This window comes from Halichondria panicea, chromosome 16 (assembly GCF_963675165.1).
Source record: "Halichondria panicea chromosome 16, odHalPani1.1, whole genome shotgun sequence".
Classification (NCBI taxonomy): domain Eukaryota; kingdom Metazoa; phylum Porifera; class Demospongiae; order Suberitida; family Halichondriidae; genus Halichondria; species Halichondria panicea.
The window spans coordinates 4,048,786-4,067,714 of NC_087392.1; the positions used below are offsets into that span (position 1 = coordinate 4,048,786).

Below are 18,929 nucleotides of genomic sequence, written 5' to 3' on the forward strand. Positions count from 1 at the left end.
TGAGTGCCATTATATGCAGAGATTAGTGTCAAATTACATGTAGGTATGTACCTACAGCACAGTAAACATGTGCTTTCCCTTGAATTGTCAGCTGATCTCCCATTACATCATTGAAATGCTTGTTTATATGACATGTGTAAAAATAGCTAACATTTCCTGAATGATATGTGAGAAAGTTATGATTTCTGCCTTTTATAATCGTATTATCATAGCGTATAAATTTGACGAATGACTATTAATGGCAAATTTTAATTTAACGATCACGCTGCATGGCATTATTGACTCCTGCAATGTACTGGTAAGCTATATCATTAAATTTGGTGACCATCACCTTGATTTGCCAAATCGCCTAATTTACCCGGTACATAGGATCAAATTCAAAATTTTCTTTTTGAAAAGTGTACGGTTTGTATGTACGCATGTACAATTGTGTGGTATTGTCATGCATCTACATGTACATTGTAACTTACTGTAGGTATTGTCATGTTGAAGGAACTATCTTTACCTATGTGTGTCAATGTACCACCATGCACTATAACAGTGAAACCTGTCTATTGTGATCACCTAAAGAAAGTCTCACATGATAATAAAGCCTCCAAATTGTGTGTTTAATGGTCTGTGTTAGCACACTGTATACCTCTTTACTGCATGTGTATTGTACATGTACATATAATTATTGTAAACTGTATGTGTTCCCTCCTCAACATACAGGAGAACGAGAGGCTCTACTCTCAGCTGGAGGGGCTGCGTAAGGAACTCAAGTCCTCCCAAGCTCAGCTCTTCCATGACAACCAGCAACTCAGGAAGGAACTGCTCACTGGCAGGTGCGCACTTTATCTGTATCTATGGCTACGTACATACAGTATACCGTATACTTATACTTTATACGTGTAGGTACGTAGATATGGTCATTTCTGTATCGACCTGCTTAACTTAAGTACCATTTCTATTAGCTTCTGTGTCTGTATCTACGCTGTCACATACCTTAAGGTTACGGGTAGTAATTTTAGCGTTTTCATCTGTTTTTAGGGTACTCATTTTGGCGGATTTGCCAAATTCATTAGCCACAATAATATTTGTTAAAAGATGTATAAGTATTAGTTTTAAGGTTGAATGGAGTCAGATACAGATGAAAAAAGGGCTAGCATACTCTCAACCCCTAGTACATTTCATAAAAAAGAAAAAAGTTTTATATCATTTTTTTAAATGCGTTTTATTTTTAGCGCGGACTTAATGTACCCGTTTATAATAGGAAATTAGGGTACTTAGTTTCTGTAACTGTCTTCAGACTGTATTCTGTATAGAAATTCTCGAGGTACAATGTATACATACACGCAGTTTATATAGTCGATAGAATTTTGATACACACAGTTTATATAGTTGATAGAATTTTGGGGGGTGAATGCTTGGAAGAGAGCTGTTATTGTTTTGAGTATGCATACAGTCTACATCAACTCCCCTCTGCCCACGCACCCCAGGTCGGAGAGGGAAGTAGAGAGACCGCCGCAAAAGGTAAACGCTGATTCACACTCCAACCAGGCAGGTGCAGCCCGAATAGCTCAACTTGAGACCAAACTGGAACAAGCCAACGACAAATTCTCACAACTGGAGAAACAGGTCAGTGCTGTGAAACTTGTCCTATTGTGGTCACCCTGTAAACAGGCCACCCTCTACAAAGTTAGTGGGCCCATAGCATGTGTTTCAGCTTGTGTTAGCAGGCCACTTCTTTACTACACTGTCAGCCACTATTGATCTGCCCGAGGGTGATCGCTGTAATCAGGTCACTGTGTACTGACTGTCTTACTGTATATTATGAGAGAAGTGGGCCCATACACATAAAACCTTTGATTCTCATGGTCCATACTTTGTGTAAACTTTTACACTTATCTCAAGTAGTTTTTGCAATTTACCATTTGCCTTAAACTTTCAAGAATATTTTAGTCACGAGCAAGTACACTGTACTATTGAAGTCCTGAATAATCCACCATCCTGTAACATTATTATGGGCTTGGTGGATCACTAGCCTAGCTCGTTCCCACCTCGACTTTTATACTGTAACACTGAGTGCTACGATAAAGGAAAGTAGGGCCGGGAACGACATTAAGTGGCCAGATAAGTAGTGGTTATTTGGATCACTTTATCACGTTGTCCTTACAAGGGTGTAATAAAAGTCCGTGTTATTATTACATGGTCACGTAGCTTCGAGGAACGATTTGGTAAGGGGTAGTTGTGATATAAAACACATATAGCATGATAATCCTCGTGATATACAGGTAACTCATCTTCGTGCTTGTGCCTGTATATTTCATAAATAATTCGGTCTCATGCTACATGTATATATCTATTAGGAAAACAGAGCCCATGTATTTGTGTCTAGTGAGATGCATGCACAACACAGGAAGGAAATGTACACACATCTACCATTACCTTGTTGCCTTCCAGACTAACTATACCCCACCACTGACACCACTATCATTTCATTGGTTTAATAAAAGCTGTTAGCCAATTGTACTACAAACAGCCAACATTCTTGTGCCAGCTGTTACGTGAAGTATGTAGCGCAATGTCTGTAATTAATTATAGGATAACTTGACATGACACTCAATCCATCACCCAGGTGACGCAGCTCAAGCACAGCTGCTCTTGTCTTGAGGGTGATGTTAGGAGAGTAACGAGTGATAAGCATGTGCTGGAGACCAGGGTTAGGGGAATGGTGGAAAGAGAACAGCTGGACGACCTGATAACCAGACATAAGGTGTGTGTGTATACTGAGGCTACAGTAATTATAGGAAACCTGCATGTGGGAGAAGCCACTTTTGTGAGTTTATGTCATATGGTGGTGGATTAAAATACCAGCGTACTAAATTATACAAATAGAATACATGTATGTCCTATATTATGGTCACTTATATGAGGTTCTATTGTACATGTATGTATTCATAATTTGTAGCTATGTATGTACATGTATGTGTGTGTGTAAGCTGTGAGTCCATTTCTCTCTTTGCTAATAATGTGTACCCCTCGTTTCTTGTACGTGTGTACAGTAATTAAACCTGTCTATAGTGGTCACCCTCTAATATTGCAGCCAGGCTAATGTCTCCATGGTATGCATGACTGTGTTTCAACCTTTGTTAGCCACTAGGCTACCTCTTGATTGCCCCCACTGTTGGTCTGCCCTAGGTGACCGCTAGCAGCTTTCACTGTACATGTACTGTATGCACTGCATGTATTTGATTTACAACATGTACATGTATGTCATCTGTTTTGTGTGCATGTAATGGTTTGTAATTGCTTGTCCAGGAAATTCCTGAAACTACCTTCAGTGAGTATATATTTTAGACACTGAAAATACATTTATGTAATTTCCTCCCATTCCAATAACCCCATTCCCGTGCAGCTTGAGGTGTCACGACTGATGGGGAAGTTGGAATGGTACGCAGAAAACCAGACACAACTAGACAAAGATTCAGAGCTGCTGAGATCCAAGGACAAAGAGATAGCCACTCTCAAAAAGACGATAGGCTCGCTGGAACCAACGCATCCCCTCAGGGGAAATTCTCGAACAAAATCTCGAGGGGCTGAAGCAAGGAGGGTGGTCCAGCTGGAGAGTCAGGTCCGTGAATTAGAGAAGGTGATTCAGAAGCGGTTTCCCAACTCACTGTCTGCTCTGATACTGGCCAGCAATAGAGAGGCTGACACTGAAGACAGAGCAAAAACACCAAGGTGTGTACATGTACAGTACAGTATGTGTTATAACTAGAGCACTAAAGTGCTAACCCTCGGCTGGTGACATGATTATAAAGAAACCAGAAGAGTGGTACAGATCTAATGCAGTGAATGTAGTACATGTATGTATGACTTAGCTGTACGTATGTTTAGTACAGCAACTCAGGAGCAATAAAACCAGACTGGAGGCATGCTGAAACATTTGAGAACAGAGTTTTAGTGATACATGAGACTAGGATCACCAGCAAAGAAGCCTGGAGTCTTAGAGAAGTGTGGCTCCTGGTCCAGAGTCAGTAAAGCCTCCCGAGACAATAAACCAGTCACAATTCTAGCTTTCTACTCTAATGACCCTTTTCCATTCTTCCTGATACGGGATCACTTCAGCTACAAATATGTAGATCTACCTCGAATAAAGGTCGCGTGTAGAGCAGCAACGTGCTCTTAGCTTCTGCTCGCTTTTAAGACAACGAAGCTTTAACATCGAAATATGCCACTTTTAAACTTATTGTATGGAGGCTATCCATGCTGTAAATGCAGTGCTATGGCATCCAGGTGAGTAGACTCCAAACAAACAAACAGAGCACTGAAGTGCTAATCCTCGGCTGTTGACATGAATAAATACATGTAGATGTATGAGTAGCAACAACGTACAATTTATATGAGTAGCTAGCAACAATCTACTTTTAATAGAGACCGGTAAAGGATCACTTCAGCTGCAAATAATTATGTCGAATTTACCTCAAATAAAGGTTGCGTGTACTAGCCAACGGGCAAGTTCAAGTTCTTAGCTTTTGCTCACTTTTATTTGACAACGAAGCTTTAATATTGGGAGTTGCCACTATTACTTGTTGTGAGGCTATCCATGCTGTAAACGCAGTGCTATGGCATCCAGGTAAGCAGAGTTAGCAGACTTAGAAACAAGCTTCTTAGCTTTTGCTCGCTTTTATACGACAACGAAGCTTTAACATTGAAATCTGCCACTTTTAAAACTAATAACTTGTTGTATGGAGGCTATCCATGCTGTAAATGCAGTGCTATATGGCATCCAGGTGAGTAGACTCCAAACAAACAAACCAACGTACTACTATACCCGTGGCCGCTTACGCGCCTCGGGCTATTATTACATTGCATGGCTGTTGGTGCTGTACCTACAATTAGTAAACATCTTAACTGCATGCAAAGTTCACAGAAAGCTTTTTAATGTAATGATCTTTGCCGTATTTTTGCACCACATGTATGTTGTGTACATGTATATTGATTGAATGTGGCATGGTGATGCCCTATACACAGGTCTGCTGACAGTAACCATGGTTATCTTGAGGGACGTGTTGGTCAGCTGGAGACACTGCTGGAGGAGAGGGAGAGAGAAAGTGGGCGAAGCCTCCGAGCACTTCAGCAGAGGTACACGGCCATGGAGGTGAGTTGTAAGTTTTTTGAGGTGGCATTACCTTTTATGTTCCAGATTAAGACTCCATGGCTGATTATTGTGCTCAAGCTGACGTACTTACATGTGTAGTTCCTACAAATTACTTTTAGATACTAAGTTAAGGGATGTGTGATATGCATTCATTTTGTGTGGGTTAACTGGGGCTGAATTTCTCATAATAGCTATATTCAAAAACAGTGCCTGTGTTTAGTCTATATCAAGGTCTATCTCCTCTCATTATTATATCGATCTTTGATCGAACGCCCGAAGTTACATGTAGCAAGCCTTTATATTCCTCTACTTATATTCCTATACTAGTACATGTATACATGTGAAATACTGTGAGGTGACATGTATATAGTACCAGTATGCATGCAGGGTGTCATACAGGATTTTGGTGGAGGGGGAAAGTTACCAGAACATTTTGCTAAAAAAAAAGTCCTGTTAGTACATGTACATGTATGTAACATTACCAGCTATGGAAACCTAGGGACATGCCTGGAAAATAGTTGTTAATTAGGTGGTCTTACATGTAGGTGAATTCTGGTGGGTTTTGGGGTTGAACTGGTACTTTAGGGAGGGGGGATTTGAGCCAGAGGGGGATATCCCCCCCCTGTATGACACCCTGGTATGTATATGTACTGATCTTGGAGTTTGCTTTACACAAAGTGGGTAAGTATCATGTATTTTGATGTTTTGTATTTTTTGTACATGTAGCCATATTGAAAGACTTGATCTTTACCCATGGACTACCTATACCCTTGGTGTTTCATGCTTTTTAGCAGAGTGATCTTTACCTAGCATCTGTACCATGGCTTTAGTACTGTGCACCCTCAAGAATATCCCTGCTGTCAGTGACGCACTTTGACAATCATTACTGCGTGCGTGTTATATTGCATGGTACTACCTAATAGTCGGGGGTATTAAGATCACTAGTTGAGTGTGAGGTCATTGAACGTGACCCTAAGCCACTTCCTGTCCCATTTCCTGGGTGCTTAGGTCGAGCTGGCGACAAATCAAATGAAGCCTTACATTCTCATATATGACTGAAATATTTTATCTGGGTGATTCACCTCTCCATGATGCAGTGCACTAAGGGACCATTTGTGCACGGTAGTTCAAATTCCATGCTGTGTATTTACATGTACGTCATGCTATTAATTACTTTGTTGTGTTTAGCCTAGGGATTTTATATTTAGGGACTTAATCATTGATTTGAGAGAATTAAGCCTAGTCCTATTTGAAGAGTCTAGGTCTTTTCTATGACTAATGTTTGCCCTCTGTATTGACTAGTGTGTATGTAGATGTTTTAGACAGGGAATTTGTGGTAGTACGTTAGTGCACAATACCAACTGTTTTTGTTTTATAAGGAACACCGAAACCTGTTTGTAGTAGGCAGAGACTAGCAGTGGCTGTATTGAAGAGGTGGCCTACTAGCACATGTTGAAACATAATCATGCTATGGACACTTTGGGGCTTATTTTATTATAGAAGGTGGCCTAATCATCACAATATACAGGTTTCACTGTACACACACAGTGCAGCGGAGTGCTTTATATGTGAACATACCATAATAATAGATCATACGTGTACCATAGTAACTATTAGATGTAGCAAGTCGTGGGAAATATGCAAAACTAAATCTTGTATTAACTACCAATTTTTTGGTATTGATTCCAGCTACAAATCACTGGTAATTTATAACTGGTATCTATTGTATTCCGTCGTAATCGCATAGTAGGTACCTAGACATGTCGCTGAAAATGTGTTTTGTATACGCTTGATAAAGATCTCAGCTCGGAAATTTCACTTATTTACTTCCTCGCTGAGCTGGAGTAATGGAGTTATCTGTAATGAGTCGTACGGTATTTGACAAGTTTATTGTTCGTTTAGTAGACTTTACCTGGACTTTGCTAATGAATCGTACTGTACCCAATTGTCTAACAGCCGTCCTAGACGTTGGGGAGTGTGTTAGCGCATTGCTCTGCCATTGATCATTTTCTCCTTGGTATTTTCTTGCAGATGGTACAAGCGATAATTTGATTAGCTAGAAATTTAATCGATAGCTACGCCTTGATTAGGTTGTAGGCACCAGTGGATTGGCACTATTTAGATGATATGTCAGAATTTTGGGGCATATTAATTACCAAAGTCTTCGCTTTTTAACTAGATCATTAGCAGGTTGCACGTTTACTGTCTATTGTGGCCAGCCCATTAGCAGGTCACCCCTTTTTTAATACAGCCAGGTTAATGGGCCTCAAAGTCTTCACTGCATGTGTTTGAACCTACATGTTTGTTATCAGGCCACACACCCTCTATAATACAGCCATTTATTGGTGTGCCCAAGGGTGACCGTTATAGACCGTATTGCATTTCTATGTGCGTAGTGCAGTAAGTGACTATAATTATATTAATTGTGTTTTATACACTTAATACGTATAATTATTTGCAGCTGGCATATGAGAAGCAGCTGGCTGCACTCAAGGGGAGCAGGTCCTCATCTACGGTACCAGGGCAACCAGGCGCTAATACTGAGAGGAAGAAAGACGGTAAGAGTATCTTTTCGAATGGGGCCCAGTTTTCTGTCTAGTTCTTAACTTTTGTAAGCGTTTGAGATTAAGGCTTTGAACAATGCATATGTAACAGCTACATATATGCTCAGATTCTGTGGTATTGCACTTATCTGCCCTTATAACCATAATACTATTCTATGCACAGTGTACATTGTACGTAATCATTATTATGTGTTAATTACATGTACTATTCTCAAGGGTCTTAGAGGAGCGTTATTAAATCAACTATATTTGTGTGCATGTACATACATGTATCACTATGACGTTTGTATTTTGTTTGTGTACGTACCTTCCAGATGAATGTGGGAATGTCCTTCACTGTCAGACTGTACAGTTGACCTCTGACCTGGAAGCAGCAAGATCGGAGAATGTCCGTCTCAAGGAGAAGGTTAGTGCTTATTTCCTGTAAGCTACGGGTGACGTACGGGAACAAACGAAGTCCTTGAGGAGTTAGAATAATTATAGAGGTTGTTAACTTTTTTCTTGTCGTAACGCCTAAAGCAAATTACAACATGTATGTATGTAAGTGAAAAGGAAAATGCAATGAAGAATTAAAGTGATTCAGAATTATTACCATGTACGTACGTACATACCTAAAAGATTCTGCAATGACTTATGATCTATTTATGGGGTCCCTTTTTAATATCCACATAAGATGCAATTTTCTCATTGGAACTACCTTCCTTTAAAGCTAAGCATCCATACATGCAATTATGTCAGGGGTAGTGTGCAACTGGCTTCCTATAATTGCAAGTACATGTAGTTGCTGATTATTTCATAAGGACAGAGCATTGTCTGGACAGTAAACATGTAGGTGTCTATGTCCTCTACGTGAACCCTCCCCCCCCCCCCCAATGTCACTGTTTCCTGTCACTGCAAGGAGGTTAGGGTGTAAGATATTAGTGCACTGCCACTCATATTGTGGTCACCCCGTGATGATCAGGTCACCCTGTTACAGTGTATAGTACAGCCAGGTTAATTGGTTCCCAAGTCTCCACTGAATTTGTTTCAACCTGTGTTAGCAAGCCACCTTATTATTTTTATAGCCCCTGTCTAAGAGGGACCACTATCTGTAGTAGTACGTACGTACGTAAGTTTAGGATTGGATTTCTGGCTGATACAATTATGTCTGTCACATTGATTCTATCCCTTTTTGCATTCTTAGACTTAATTACATGCAGCAACTTGGTGTTGGCTGTTATGTAATCATTATTTAAGCTTGGTGTGTCCACTCTGAACTGAACTTTGGCTGTATACTCTTATTCATGGTAGCCAAAGCTAGAAATTGTCCTATTATCCTGTAGCCTCTAAACAGCTGGTCTGAGAGAATGTCATATAGGTTCACCAATCACCATGCACCAGTGGGAATTATATTGGGCTTATCTCGGGTTCACATAATTATGTTGTTGCGTTGCAAGGTACTACAAGTGTTATGGGAGTACCTAGTTGCCTCTTTATAAGGCAAATATCTTACTATAAAACATCGAGTGGTGGTGTCAGTGAGGTGGGGCAATGGGTATGACAACTACTACTGTTATTATGGTGGTGCAATTTGATTTTTTATTCCATTTCCATCTGGACCAATTGTCCCGCCTTCTGACACTACCACTCCATTGCTTATAGCATTAGTTTTAGGCCACAAAGTGCACGTATGTGTGTGCCGTACGTGAGAGCACTATAGAAGCTCTACGTCGGTAGATACTTAGATCCCATATAAGTGTGTTTGGCAGGGAAGTATATGAGCTATTATTCCCAGGGAATTATAATTTCATGCTTGAAGATACAATAATTATGTAATGCATGTTGCTAGCTCTAGTTAGCCAATGAAAGTGGTCATTGCGTGCGGTATCTATGATGTCCCTCACACCTCGCCATAGATCCACATGCCCATGATCATCTAACTAGTCGCTCGCAGAAGAGTCATACTTGTATGACAACCTAGCTGCTTGCTCGTGAAAAGTAGAAATTCAATTATTGCTTTGCCATAATTATTAGCTTCACGGAAGTTAATTCCAGTTGATTATCTAGACCAAATTTGGCATCTATTCCCCCTGTTGAATACCTAAGGAAATTCCCACATGTAAGTCGATAGTCACGCACCTTCAAGTGTTTTGCATAGGGTATCGAATTAACTCAATTTGCGATTGTTAATTCGAATATCCTCTCCATTCAAGTGTTAAATTTCTACTGTGGTTGCCATGACAATTAGTGAAGGTTTGCCCGGCATGTAAACACAGGCATACCACAAAGCAACCACCTATATGTTACAATAATCGAATAAGGAAGATAGATCACATTGTCATGATAAGGTTAAGTAGTGTACATGAGCTGTTGTTTTTTCTTCAAGTGTCGAAACACAGTAGAAACTCGATACTTGAATAGAGAGGATATTCAAATTAACAATCACAAATGACACTTTGAAATGTGTGACTATCAGCTTACATGTGGGAATTGCCTCAGGGTATTTAACAAGGATAAGAGAAGCGATACCAAATTTGGCCAAGTTAATCAACTCGGAATTAACATAACATCCTTTTCCGTGAAGCTCATAATAATGGCAGATCATTATGTACTTAATCGATGTTTGGTGCTTTGCTTCACTGTGGATTTGCACGTAGTCTTAATTTCATTGTTCTCTCTCCCCTCACACACACAGTTGGCTGTGATAACATTCGAGGCTGATCATCAGAGAGTGCAGCTGCATGGAAAGCTAGCAGAAGCCGAGGCCAGGCTCACAGACATGCAGCACACAGCACAAGAGAAGGTGTGCTGGTTGTAGGGAGGGAGAACAGAAACCAAAATTATTGGTTTGTCTACTTGCCGGGCGGGTGTCATGTGGTCTGTTTAGAAGCTGTATATCTATGGTATTACCGGAGTGCACGTACGGTGCTTCCACTGTAATAATGCTTTTAAACACATAAAGAATTAATGAGTGAAGTCCTTTTTTGAAGCTGATATAGTTCCTATTGTTCATGTAATTGTAGTCTAGAGTGGTACATACATGTATGGTAATTGCCACGTCTACACTTGCTGAGTTTACTGCCGCTGTTTTGATGAACGATAATGCTGTTAATTAACTGATAATACAGAGCGTTGTTTTCCTAGTCTATATTTGCTGTAGATTCTCATGCATATCTAGACTGGGTTGGCCTCCAGCACATGTAGTGTCTATAGTACATGACTGCATGTACAGACACATTTATTCTCTCTCATGATAACTGCTTTAGGTGCTCTTAATATAGCAATTGTTGGTCACACAAACTAAAGCACAATCATTATTTGTGTCTCTGTCAGCTCATTATTTATGTATGCTTATACATGAGTATCCATATTTTGTTGATTCTGCTTGTACCCACACCACTTTCAACTGTATGCAAACATACTGCCTCATTACTATTAGCAACATCCTGCCCTCTGGGCATAATATACAGTAATTGCATGTGGTTTTTAAATTATCCGAATTACGCATACACAAAATAGAAATTTAAGGTTGTGTTTAAGTATTGACTGTCAATTTGTTGTTGTGTGTAAACGTTTTCAGTTTGCATATTGTGTCTGTGTCAATAACTTGGAGTAGCAAGAGTGTAGTTTAATAGCTGCAATATCCTCCCCAAGGGTGCTTCTATTCCCCTGCCCAGTGTGCTGTATCCTTTAGCACAGTCCCAAATATGAAATATCGAAGTACCCAGCTCTATTGAGAGAAGAGACGAACTGTTGCATGCTACGTACATGTGTTAGCTGAGGTCATGTGATTGATATTAAATGTTCAATGCTGGCACACTGGCACCAGCATTGAACACCCATACGCAGCTGCATGTGCACACATTTATTTAAATGTACATACCAAGACATGTATTTCAGCCACACCATGCTAACAAGGTGCACACGTATTTCCAGCATACCGTACGTACGGGTATTATTTCGAGGGTATAAATTTTCGCGGAATGACTGTTAGAAAGGTTTTCGCAGATTTAATTTTCGTAGAATAGCAGCCTTTTTGCAGCATGCATGCATGTGATAATAAATTCATGGGTATAAATGTTCACGGTACATGCTTAATCAGCGAAAACCACGAACATTTATACCTTCAAAATATACTCGCTATACGGTACATACATGTAGCTATAATACACTATCAGTTCTTATACACTCACACATTACATCACACACACACACACACACACACAGCTGCAGCGGACAGTGGGGACTCACAAGGCCACTGTGGACAGCCTCCGTGCTCGACTGGCCAAGGAGCAGTCTCAATCACAGACAGTACAGCTCACCTCACAACTAACAGCCAAAGAGGTGAGTCGATTAATTAACGTTTAGGCGGCCGGTAGCTCACGTACTTCTTAAAGTATGCAATTTTCAACTCTCACATAATTATATATCTTACTCCCATTAACTACCTATGCTTTAAGGGACTTATGCACAGGGTTTGTGTTTGAGTTTGGGTGATACGTAAACAAAAGTCTTACACTATTCGTCCTGTACTTTTTTGTACAATGTATGCTCTTTTTTGTACGGAGGGCCACACGTGCATGGACATTGATTGTGTTCTGATCCTTAATGACTTTATTTGTTAGTTAGATCTAGCCTGCTCCAGCATACAATGAACTGTCAGTACTGCTTAATACCTAAATGCCTGTCTTAAAAGGCCCGGCCCGTCTTTTGGTACTTCTCTGCAGTCCATTTGAGTGAGCAAGACCTCAATACTGTCATACAATCATACGTACATACATAGTTCAAAAGTTAGTGTTACTTATTGTGATGCTTTCACTAATCAAGCCATAATATGCTGAGCAGCCATACAACTGCTCAACTGTGCATCCTTGAAGAGAAGCTCTAAGAAGTGCTTCTTTCCCTATTGGCTGACCTCTTGTGTGTTTTGTGGCAGATACAACTGCCGGTTGTTCTTATTTGAATTTTTGCTTTTCCTCTCCTCTTTTCGAGTTGGATGATTGCAAGGTCTCTCTCCATTAACCTTAGTCCCCTGGTTGCTTAGTTGGGGTGAAATCCTCCAGATGTTGTTGACCACGGTGGGGTTTCCCACTGGCACCATTGTTTCCTTTGTCTCTGACCTTTCACAGACCCTTTATGTAATGTACCTTCCTTTTTCACACAGTTAATCCCTTTTTAAGTTGTTGGTATTTAGCGATATGAAATCCTACTATTTGGTCATGCACGCGGTTGATTGTGAATCAACTGCTTCCTCAATTCGCCGACCTTTCACCCGTTCCCTAGCAGACAATATCCTTTGTGCCGAGACCTCTGTAGTGCTCGCTTTGACTCAATTTTAGGAACACCTGTTGTGACTTGCGAACCAATTTGCGGCCAGCTGTCGTATCCTCCAAGTCTGTGGGGCGGATCACATGCATGGTCTCTGCTGGTATTGCAAGTCGTACAAATTATACCATTATGTAGCGTAGCCTTGGTAATAATTGTACGTGATCTGCTTTAATTGGCCATTTCCTTGTGTGTGATAGATATCTTTGTCGAAGTGGTTTTCACACAATTTCTCAAAGCTACACCACCTTTATATGTGTGCGTAACATAACTCTTACCTAGGGGATGTTGCATGGTCTAGCAGCCATGAAGCCAGTTAACTCGATCAACTGGTACTCGGTATACATTTCATCAGCAAATCAACGCTATACTATATAGCGCTGGCCTACATGTATTTCACCTACAGTATTCGTACCCTATAGCCAACGTATGCATGTGATCAGCAAATTAACAGATCAGATTGTCCTAATTTTACATCAACACAACTCATACTATAAAGTGTTGTATTAGCGTACGTTAATATGTGATCTTTTACAAGTGTGCAGTGCATGTTACACTATTTTATCGACTTGTTTTGTGGCAGCTAGGGGCAGTTTATTGATTGGATAGTCAGTCCATAATGTCTTCCTGTCATGGCTTCCCTTCTAGAGTTTGGATATCTATCTCTGTGAATCAATTACCTGGAAAAGTTCTGATAGCCTATAATTATTGCATACGTACATGTATGGGATCATTAATAGGAATTAGTCACTAGTCACGAATTTCTGGAGGGATTCAGTTTTCTTCCACTAGTTCCTGTAATTTGCTATTGTATACTCGTTGCATGGGTGTACGTAGTTACCAGGAAATGTTTCATCACATGTCCTCTCACATGTTTAAATTTAATGTCCTTTTGACACTTGTGGTGTGTTTGCTACGTCACTACAAGTACGTATAATGTGTTTAGTTTAGATGTTGGTGCTTATAATATTATAGCAGCAAAAATGAAGGGTAGACAGTGTCAGTGGGAAATGGGTCCGGATGGGAACACACCTTTAATTGGGTCCACTCAACCATGGCATTTATAATTATCACTTCTGTTGCCTCAACCGGATGGGAACACACCTTTAATTGGGTCCACTCAACCATTTAAGGGTACAGTTGTATAATGCATGTCACTGTCTATTGATCTTCTCCAAAATGTTAATACCATGTTACAGTTATAATTATCACTTTTGTTTTCTCAACTGATTTAACAATGGAAACATGAGCTTGTTCGTGAAATTAGGCACATCCTCTTTCTCATGGCGCCAGCGGAGATATGCATACTTTAAGACCACTGGCTAAATATCCCTCCCTCACACAGCATTACTTAAATGTTTGGTTCGGGTACGTACATGTGCATGTGGGTACATACATGTGTACATATATATATGTACATACGTATGCATGTATGTCTTCACATACAGCAACTAACCTTCGAACCCCTTAGCTGTTGGAATACCACATGACTGTGTGCATATCACCATCTGCTCACTATCTAATCGTATGAACTGTAAATGTCTCCATTCAACAAGTGGTCTCTTGGTGATGGATTACAGCAATTGAATGCATTCGTTCATACATGCATGCTTCTTAATTTTCCTAGTGAATATTCATTCAATTCAGTAGGAAATATGAAATCTATATAGCACGCTCATATTATCATCACAATTAATCATACGTGCATGCTTCTTAATTTCCTGATGTATATTTATTCCATTCAATTCAGTATATGAAATCTATATACGTAGCACGCTCATAATTTTTCATCATCACAATCGAGTACATATTTCGTTCATACACAGTGCTTCTTAATTTTTCGGATAAATATTTATGTTTATGTATTTATATTGCATTCGTTTCAGTGTGAAATCTATAGCATGCTCATATCATCACTATGCACGTATTTTATGAATTTCCCCACCGTTGTATGACCTCAAATTCCTTCCTTCGTGAACACGGTTGCTAGGTGTCCTGTACGTCTATAGCAATATAAGTATTACATATTACAGAGTGTTCATGTGTACATGGACAAAAGTTATTAATATTGGAAGGATCTTGCATCCTTCATTTTCTAGATAGACAATTAAGATGTTGTCCATAAGATGTTGTCCAAACCGGAGCCCGTACGACAACTGTTTAGAATACTTGTACAGTGAAACCTCTAAATACAGGACATTAAATCATTAGATATTTTGCCTGAGCTTTGTCCTCTTTCGTATGTTTCTACAGTTTTGTCTGTTTTTGTTTATAGGAAGGTGTACCTGATTTAGAGACAGAACGTTGTATGCATGACACTATCACCCTAGGGAGGGGGTATTCCTAGAGGAAGGGTGATGGTGCTTGAACAAGGACGGGTTGGCACTCGTGGGAAAAGTGAAGCCTCGCTTTGACAACAAAGGAGACCTCTCTAGTGTTCGTGTTGTCATAGTTACCCCACACAACTTTTTAGGGTGTGTGTTCAACAGACACCCAATTGTGTGTGCATCAAAGCCACTTTTGTGGAGTTTCTTCTAATTGTCCACATCCTGTTTATGTGTATTGTAGTGCTATTGGGCTATTGAGAATGGAAAATTGAATATCAACTATGCACAACGAGGCAGACTAGTGGTATAGGGACTGTTTTTGATCACATGCAGTAGTGCATGCCACATGCACAACCAATTCCGTAAAGGATGTTCACTTCAATTACGCCAATTACACAAACTTAATTCTCATTAACTGCATGTAGTATATGTTTCATGATCCGCATAGTATGCACTCCTGGTAGTATGTACAACTTTTGATTGTATAGCACTGACAGTTTTGCCATAATAGCAATATGTCGTCGCAAAAAAGAGGGATTTCTGCGTACATATAGACTGATCTGCACACTGTTAATTTACATATTAATATGCTCTCTCATTCCTGCATGTGCATGCAGGCTACCATTCTACATCTGAGAGAGAGGATAGGTTGTTTGGAGTTCAATGAGACCCAGCTCACCGAAAGCAAACACCAGGAAGACCAGCTGAGTCAGCAGATAAAATTGTTGAGTGATCAGCTCGTGGAAGCAAAGACACACCACGCACCAGTGAGTAGCACTGTTGTTATAGTCTCGAATACCCGCCTCAACCTAAAAGCTTGAGTCTGGTCAAACTCACATTGAGGTTTGGTTCAAGTGTGTCCAGGAATTTCTTGGACATTTAATTGACCACAAGTGGGTGTGGAACATGAATAAAATTATAGTCTACATGAATATCATTATAGCTAACCGCCACGCAGCATGGATTGTTACTAGTAGAAGAATTAGCCCCTGACAGAAGGCGACGTAGATGGATAGAGTTGTAAGGATGTGATACTAGAACTCTCCAGACTAGCAACAGGACCTTTGGAACACCTTGTCGAAATTAACAGCCTAAATGCTCATTTATGTGAATTTGACCGTCGACCATGGTTTCATGGCCCTCTAGCTCTGTGCAATGATGGCTTCAAGCTCAGTGTTTTTCTTGTAGGCTTTCAACTCCTAGCCTTAATTGATACACTGTCTGATATAGCCCTCTGTGTATGTGTATGTTCTGTCCCTAACATGCGGTGGCTTTATCACTATGCTTGTGGGCGTGTAGCCCACTTGACTTTGCTGACTGTGCAGAACAAAGTTCATATGTGAGTTTGACCAGACTCAAGCTTTTAGGTTGAGGCGGGTATTCGAGACTACTGTTGTTAGGCATCACAATTAGGGGGAGGATTTATTATTTGCATCCTATACAATCAGAGAACTATACTCGGAACACATACTATATCGTGTACTGGTAACCACTAATTTGTTGGTAACGTCGAATTCTTACAAATATTACATTCTGCAGGAGATGCATCATTTCCAAGCCTTGCAGACCAAGATTGCACACCTCGAAGAAAGGTGATCACAAAATCTTCTGTGTTATATAATAGCTGCATCATGCATTGCTCATGAAGTGTAATTGTCAACAGACATTGAAACCTTGTGGCGTTAACAAGGAGATGGCATGCTAACTACATGTAAAACACATGCATGCGCAATACATGCATGGAAACTTTGGTGCATGCTTACTAACTTGGCAGTATATACTCAGTGATCATTGACAAATGTGTTACTGCATAATAATTTGTTGTGCATGTGTAGGTGTGCTCAGTACCAAGACTTGATGCATGAGAAATGGAGCAGCTTACAGCAACCTGTCACACAGAGGAGCCTCAAGGAAGTTGAGGTTATTAGTGCATGCATGCATGGCGTCTCTAATGCAGCTAAAGCACATACAAGTGCAATACATGCAATGTATGTCGGTGTAATATAATAGCCGTCTATACATGTATTTTCAGTTTGATAACCACAATGGTCATCCGTTATAATACACTAAAATCTCCTAATTTGAACCCATTATAGACATACATGTACGAGTGTTGTGGTTATTTATGATATGGGTTTTTTTTAGCACTACCTAAAAGTGCAGTATACGTGTTCTGTTTATGCATGGGCTCCATTAGCAGTCCATGCATGCACATGCTCAAAGCATGGTTATTTTTTAGCATTACTGTAGAACCTCGATTATCCAGCCCTCCGTTATCCAATTATCTGGCTTAGCAATTTTCTCTTTAAATAATTCAGAAAATGTCATTGCAGCGGTTACCATGGAGACGGGCCTGCTTATGCGTACAACCATGTGGCACTGCTGTTTATCAATTAAGTGGGTGGATCAAGGCGTGGTTTATCTATTCTATTATGGCATATTCAGTTATTCAGCCTGCCTCTGGAACCAAGGTGTCCGGATAATCAAGGTTCCACTGTACTTAAAAGTGCAGTCTCTATATAATAGTTAGACACTGTTTAGGAAGTTTCTACATGATTTAGAAGCCCAAAAGGCAGGTTGTAGTATCCCGAACGCAGTGAGGGTTCTACTAGCCGTGAGGGCTTCTAAATTATGTGGAAACTTCGTCTAAGCATTTTAGATCATAGCAACCATAGCCAATCAGATTTGAATGTTCTTTGCTACATGATTTTCTAAGTGAAGTACATGATTTTCTAAGTAAGTACATGATTTTCTAAGTTGGATAGAACACTTCCTTTAGCCAATCAGATTGCAGTATTTATGGCAAACATGATCTAAATCTGTTTTGATGTCTTTGTTTGGAGCTCATAATAATTATGCACACAGTAGTGTGGCTTGCACATGCTCAAAGCATGCATGTGTGCAATACAAATTAGGTAATTATAGATGCAAGGAATAAGGATGGAATTACATTATGCATCCATATGCTGCCAGTCTGCTGCATGTCATCAGTTCCTACACGAGAACACTTCTATTTTCCCCAATAATTAGTTATATGGTGTCTGTGAATGTAGACGTTAGGTACATGAACTGGTGATGTACATGCAGCACACTAGACATTAACTACACTCTTTTTTCTTTTTTTCCCACTTTCGAATTACACACCATAATTTATGGACAATGCTCGCTTGGCCCATGGGTTTTTGTAAGCCCGGATGGGGATACTTTATTAATTTCGTTACCTGATTAGGTTAACCCTTATTGAGGTTGAAGCCTTGTATTAAGTTTTGATGTCCATTATGCAGAACAAATGGAAGACTGCACTGAATGCTAAGGATGCAGAGCTTGATCGATTCAGACAGGAACTAGACACCTTGCTAGGGACTCTCCAGGTGCTTCAGGAAAAAGCCTCAATACCACAAACACACTAGCTACAATTAACTCAATAAGACTGTATTTCCTTGTCTTTTATTGCAGCCATCATCACTTCAGTCATGCATTTTTTTTCAATGCGTCTTTGTACATGCATGTACATATATAATAAGTACATTACTATGTTACCAATGCAAGTGTCGATCAAGCATTTTCCCACTGTACGCTGTTATTTAGGGG

The 18,929-nt window shown here is 40.0% G+C and overlaps 1 protein-coding gene across 2 annotated transcripts in view; it reads left to right on the top strand.

Annotated features, from left to right (window-relative positions):
* The window catches only part of LOC135350455 (centrosomal protein of 162 kDa-like), a 39,261-nt gene extending 20,352 nt beyond the window's left edge, over positions 1-18,909 (top strand). Inside the window, exons 10-22 of one of the 2 annotated variants that reach the window (XM_064549250.1) lie at positions 712-824; positions 1,479-1,617; positions 2,618-2,755; positions 3,398-3,723; positions 5,017-5,143; positions 7,605-7,701; positions 8,022-8,113; positions 10,382-10,489; positions 11,914-12,030; positions 15,956-16,105; positions 16,878-16,930; positions 17,174-17,258; positions 18,623-18,909. In XM_064549250.1, coding sequence (XP_064405320.1) covers positions 712-824; positions 1,479-1,617; positions 2,618-2,755; positions 3,398-3,723; positions 5,017-5,143; positions 7,605-7,701; positions 8,022-8,113; positions 10,382-10,489; positions 11,914-12,030; positions 15,956-16,105; positions 16,878-16,930; positions 17,174-17,258; positions 18,623-18,748 — 1,671 coding nt within the window. In that variant the 3' untranslated portion in view covers positions 18,749-18,909. Of the gene's footprint in view, positions 1-711; positions 825-1,478; positions 1,618-2,617; positions 2,756-3,397; positions 3,724-5,016; positions 5,144-7,604; positions 7,702-8,021; positions 8,114-10,381; positions 10,490-11,913; positions 12,031-14,459; positions 15,917-15,955; positions 16,106-16,877; positions 16,931-17,173; positions 17,259-18,622 lie in introns of those variants that run through there. The other variant, XM_064549251.1, reaches the window with a different exon arrangement.
* The last annotated feature ends 20 nt before the right edge of the window (positions 18,910-18,929 follow it).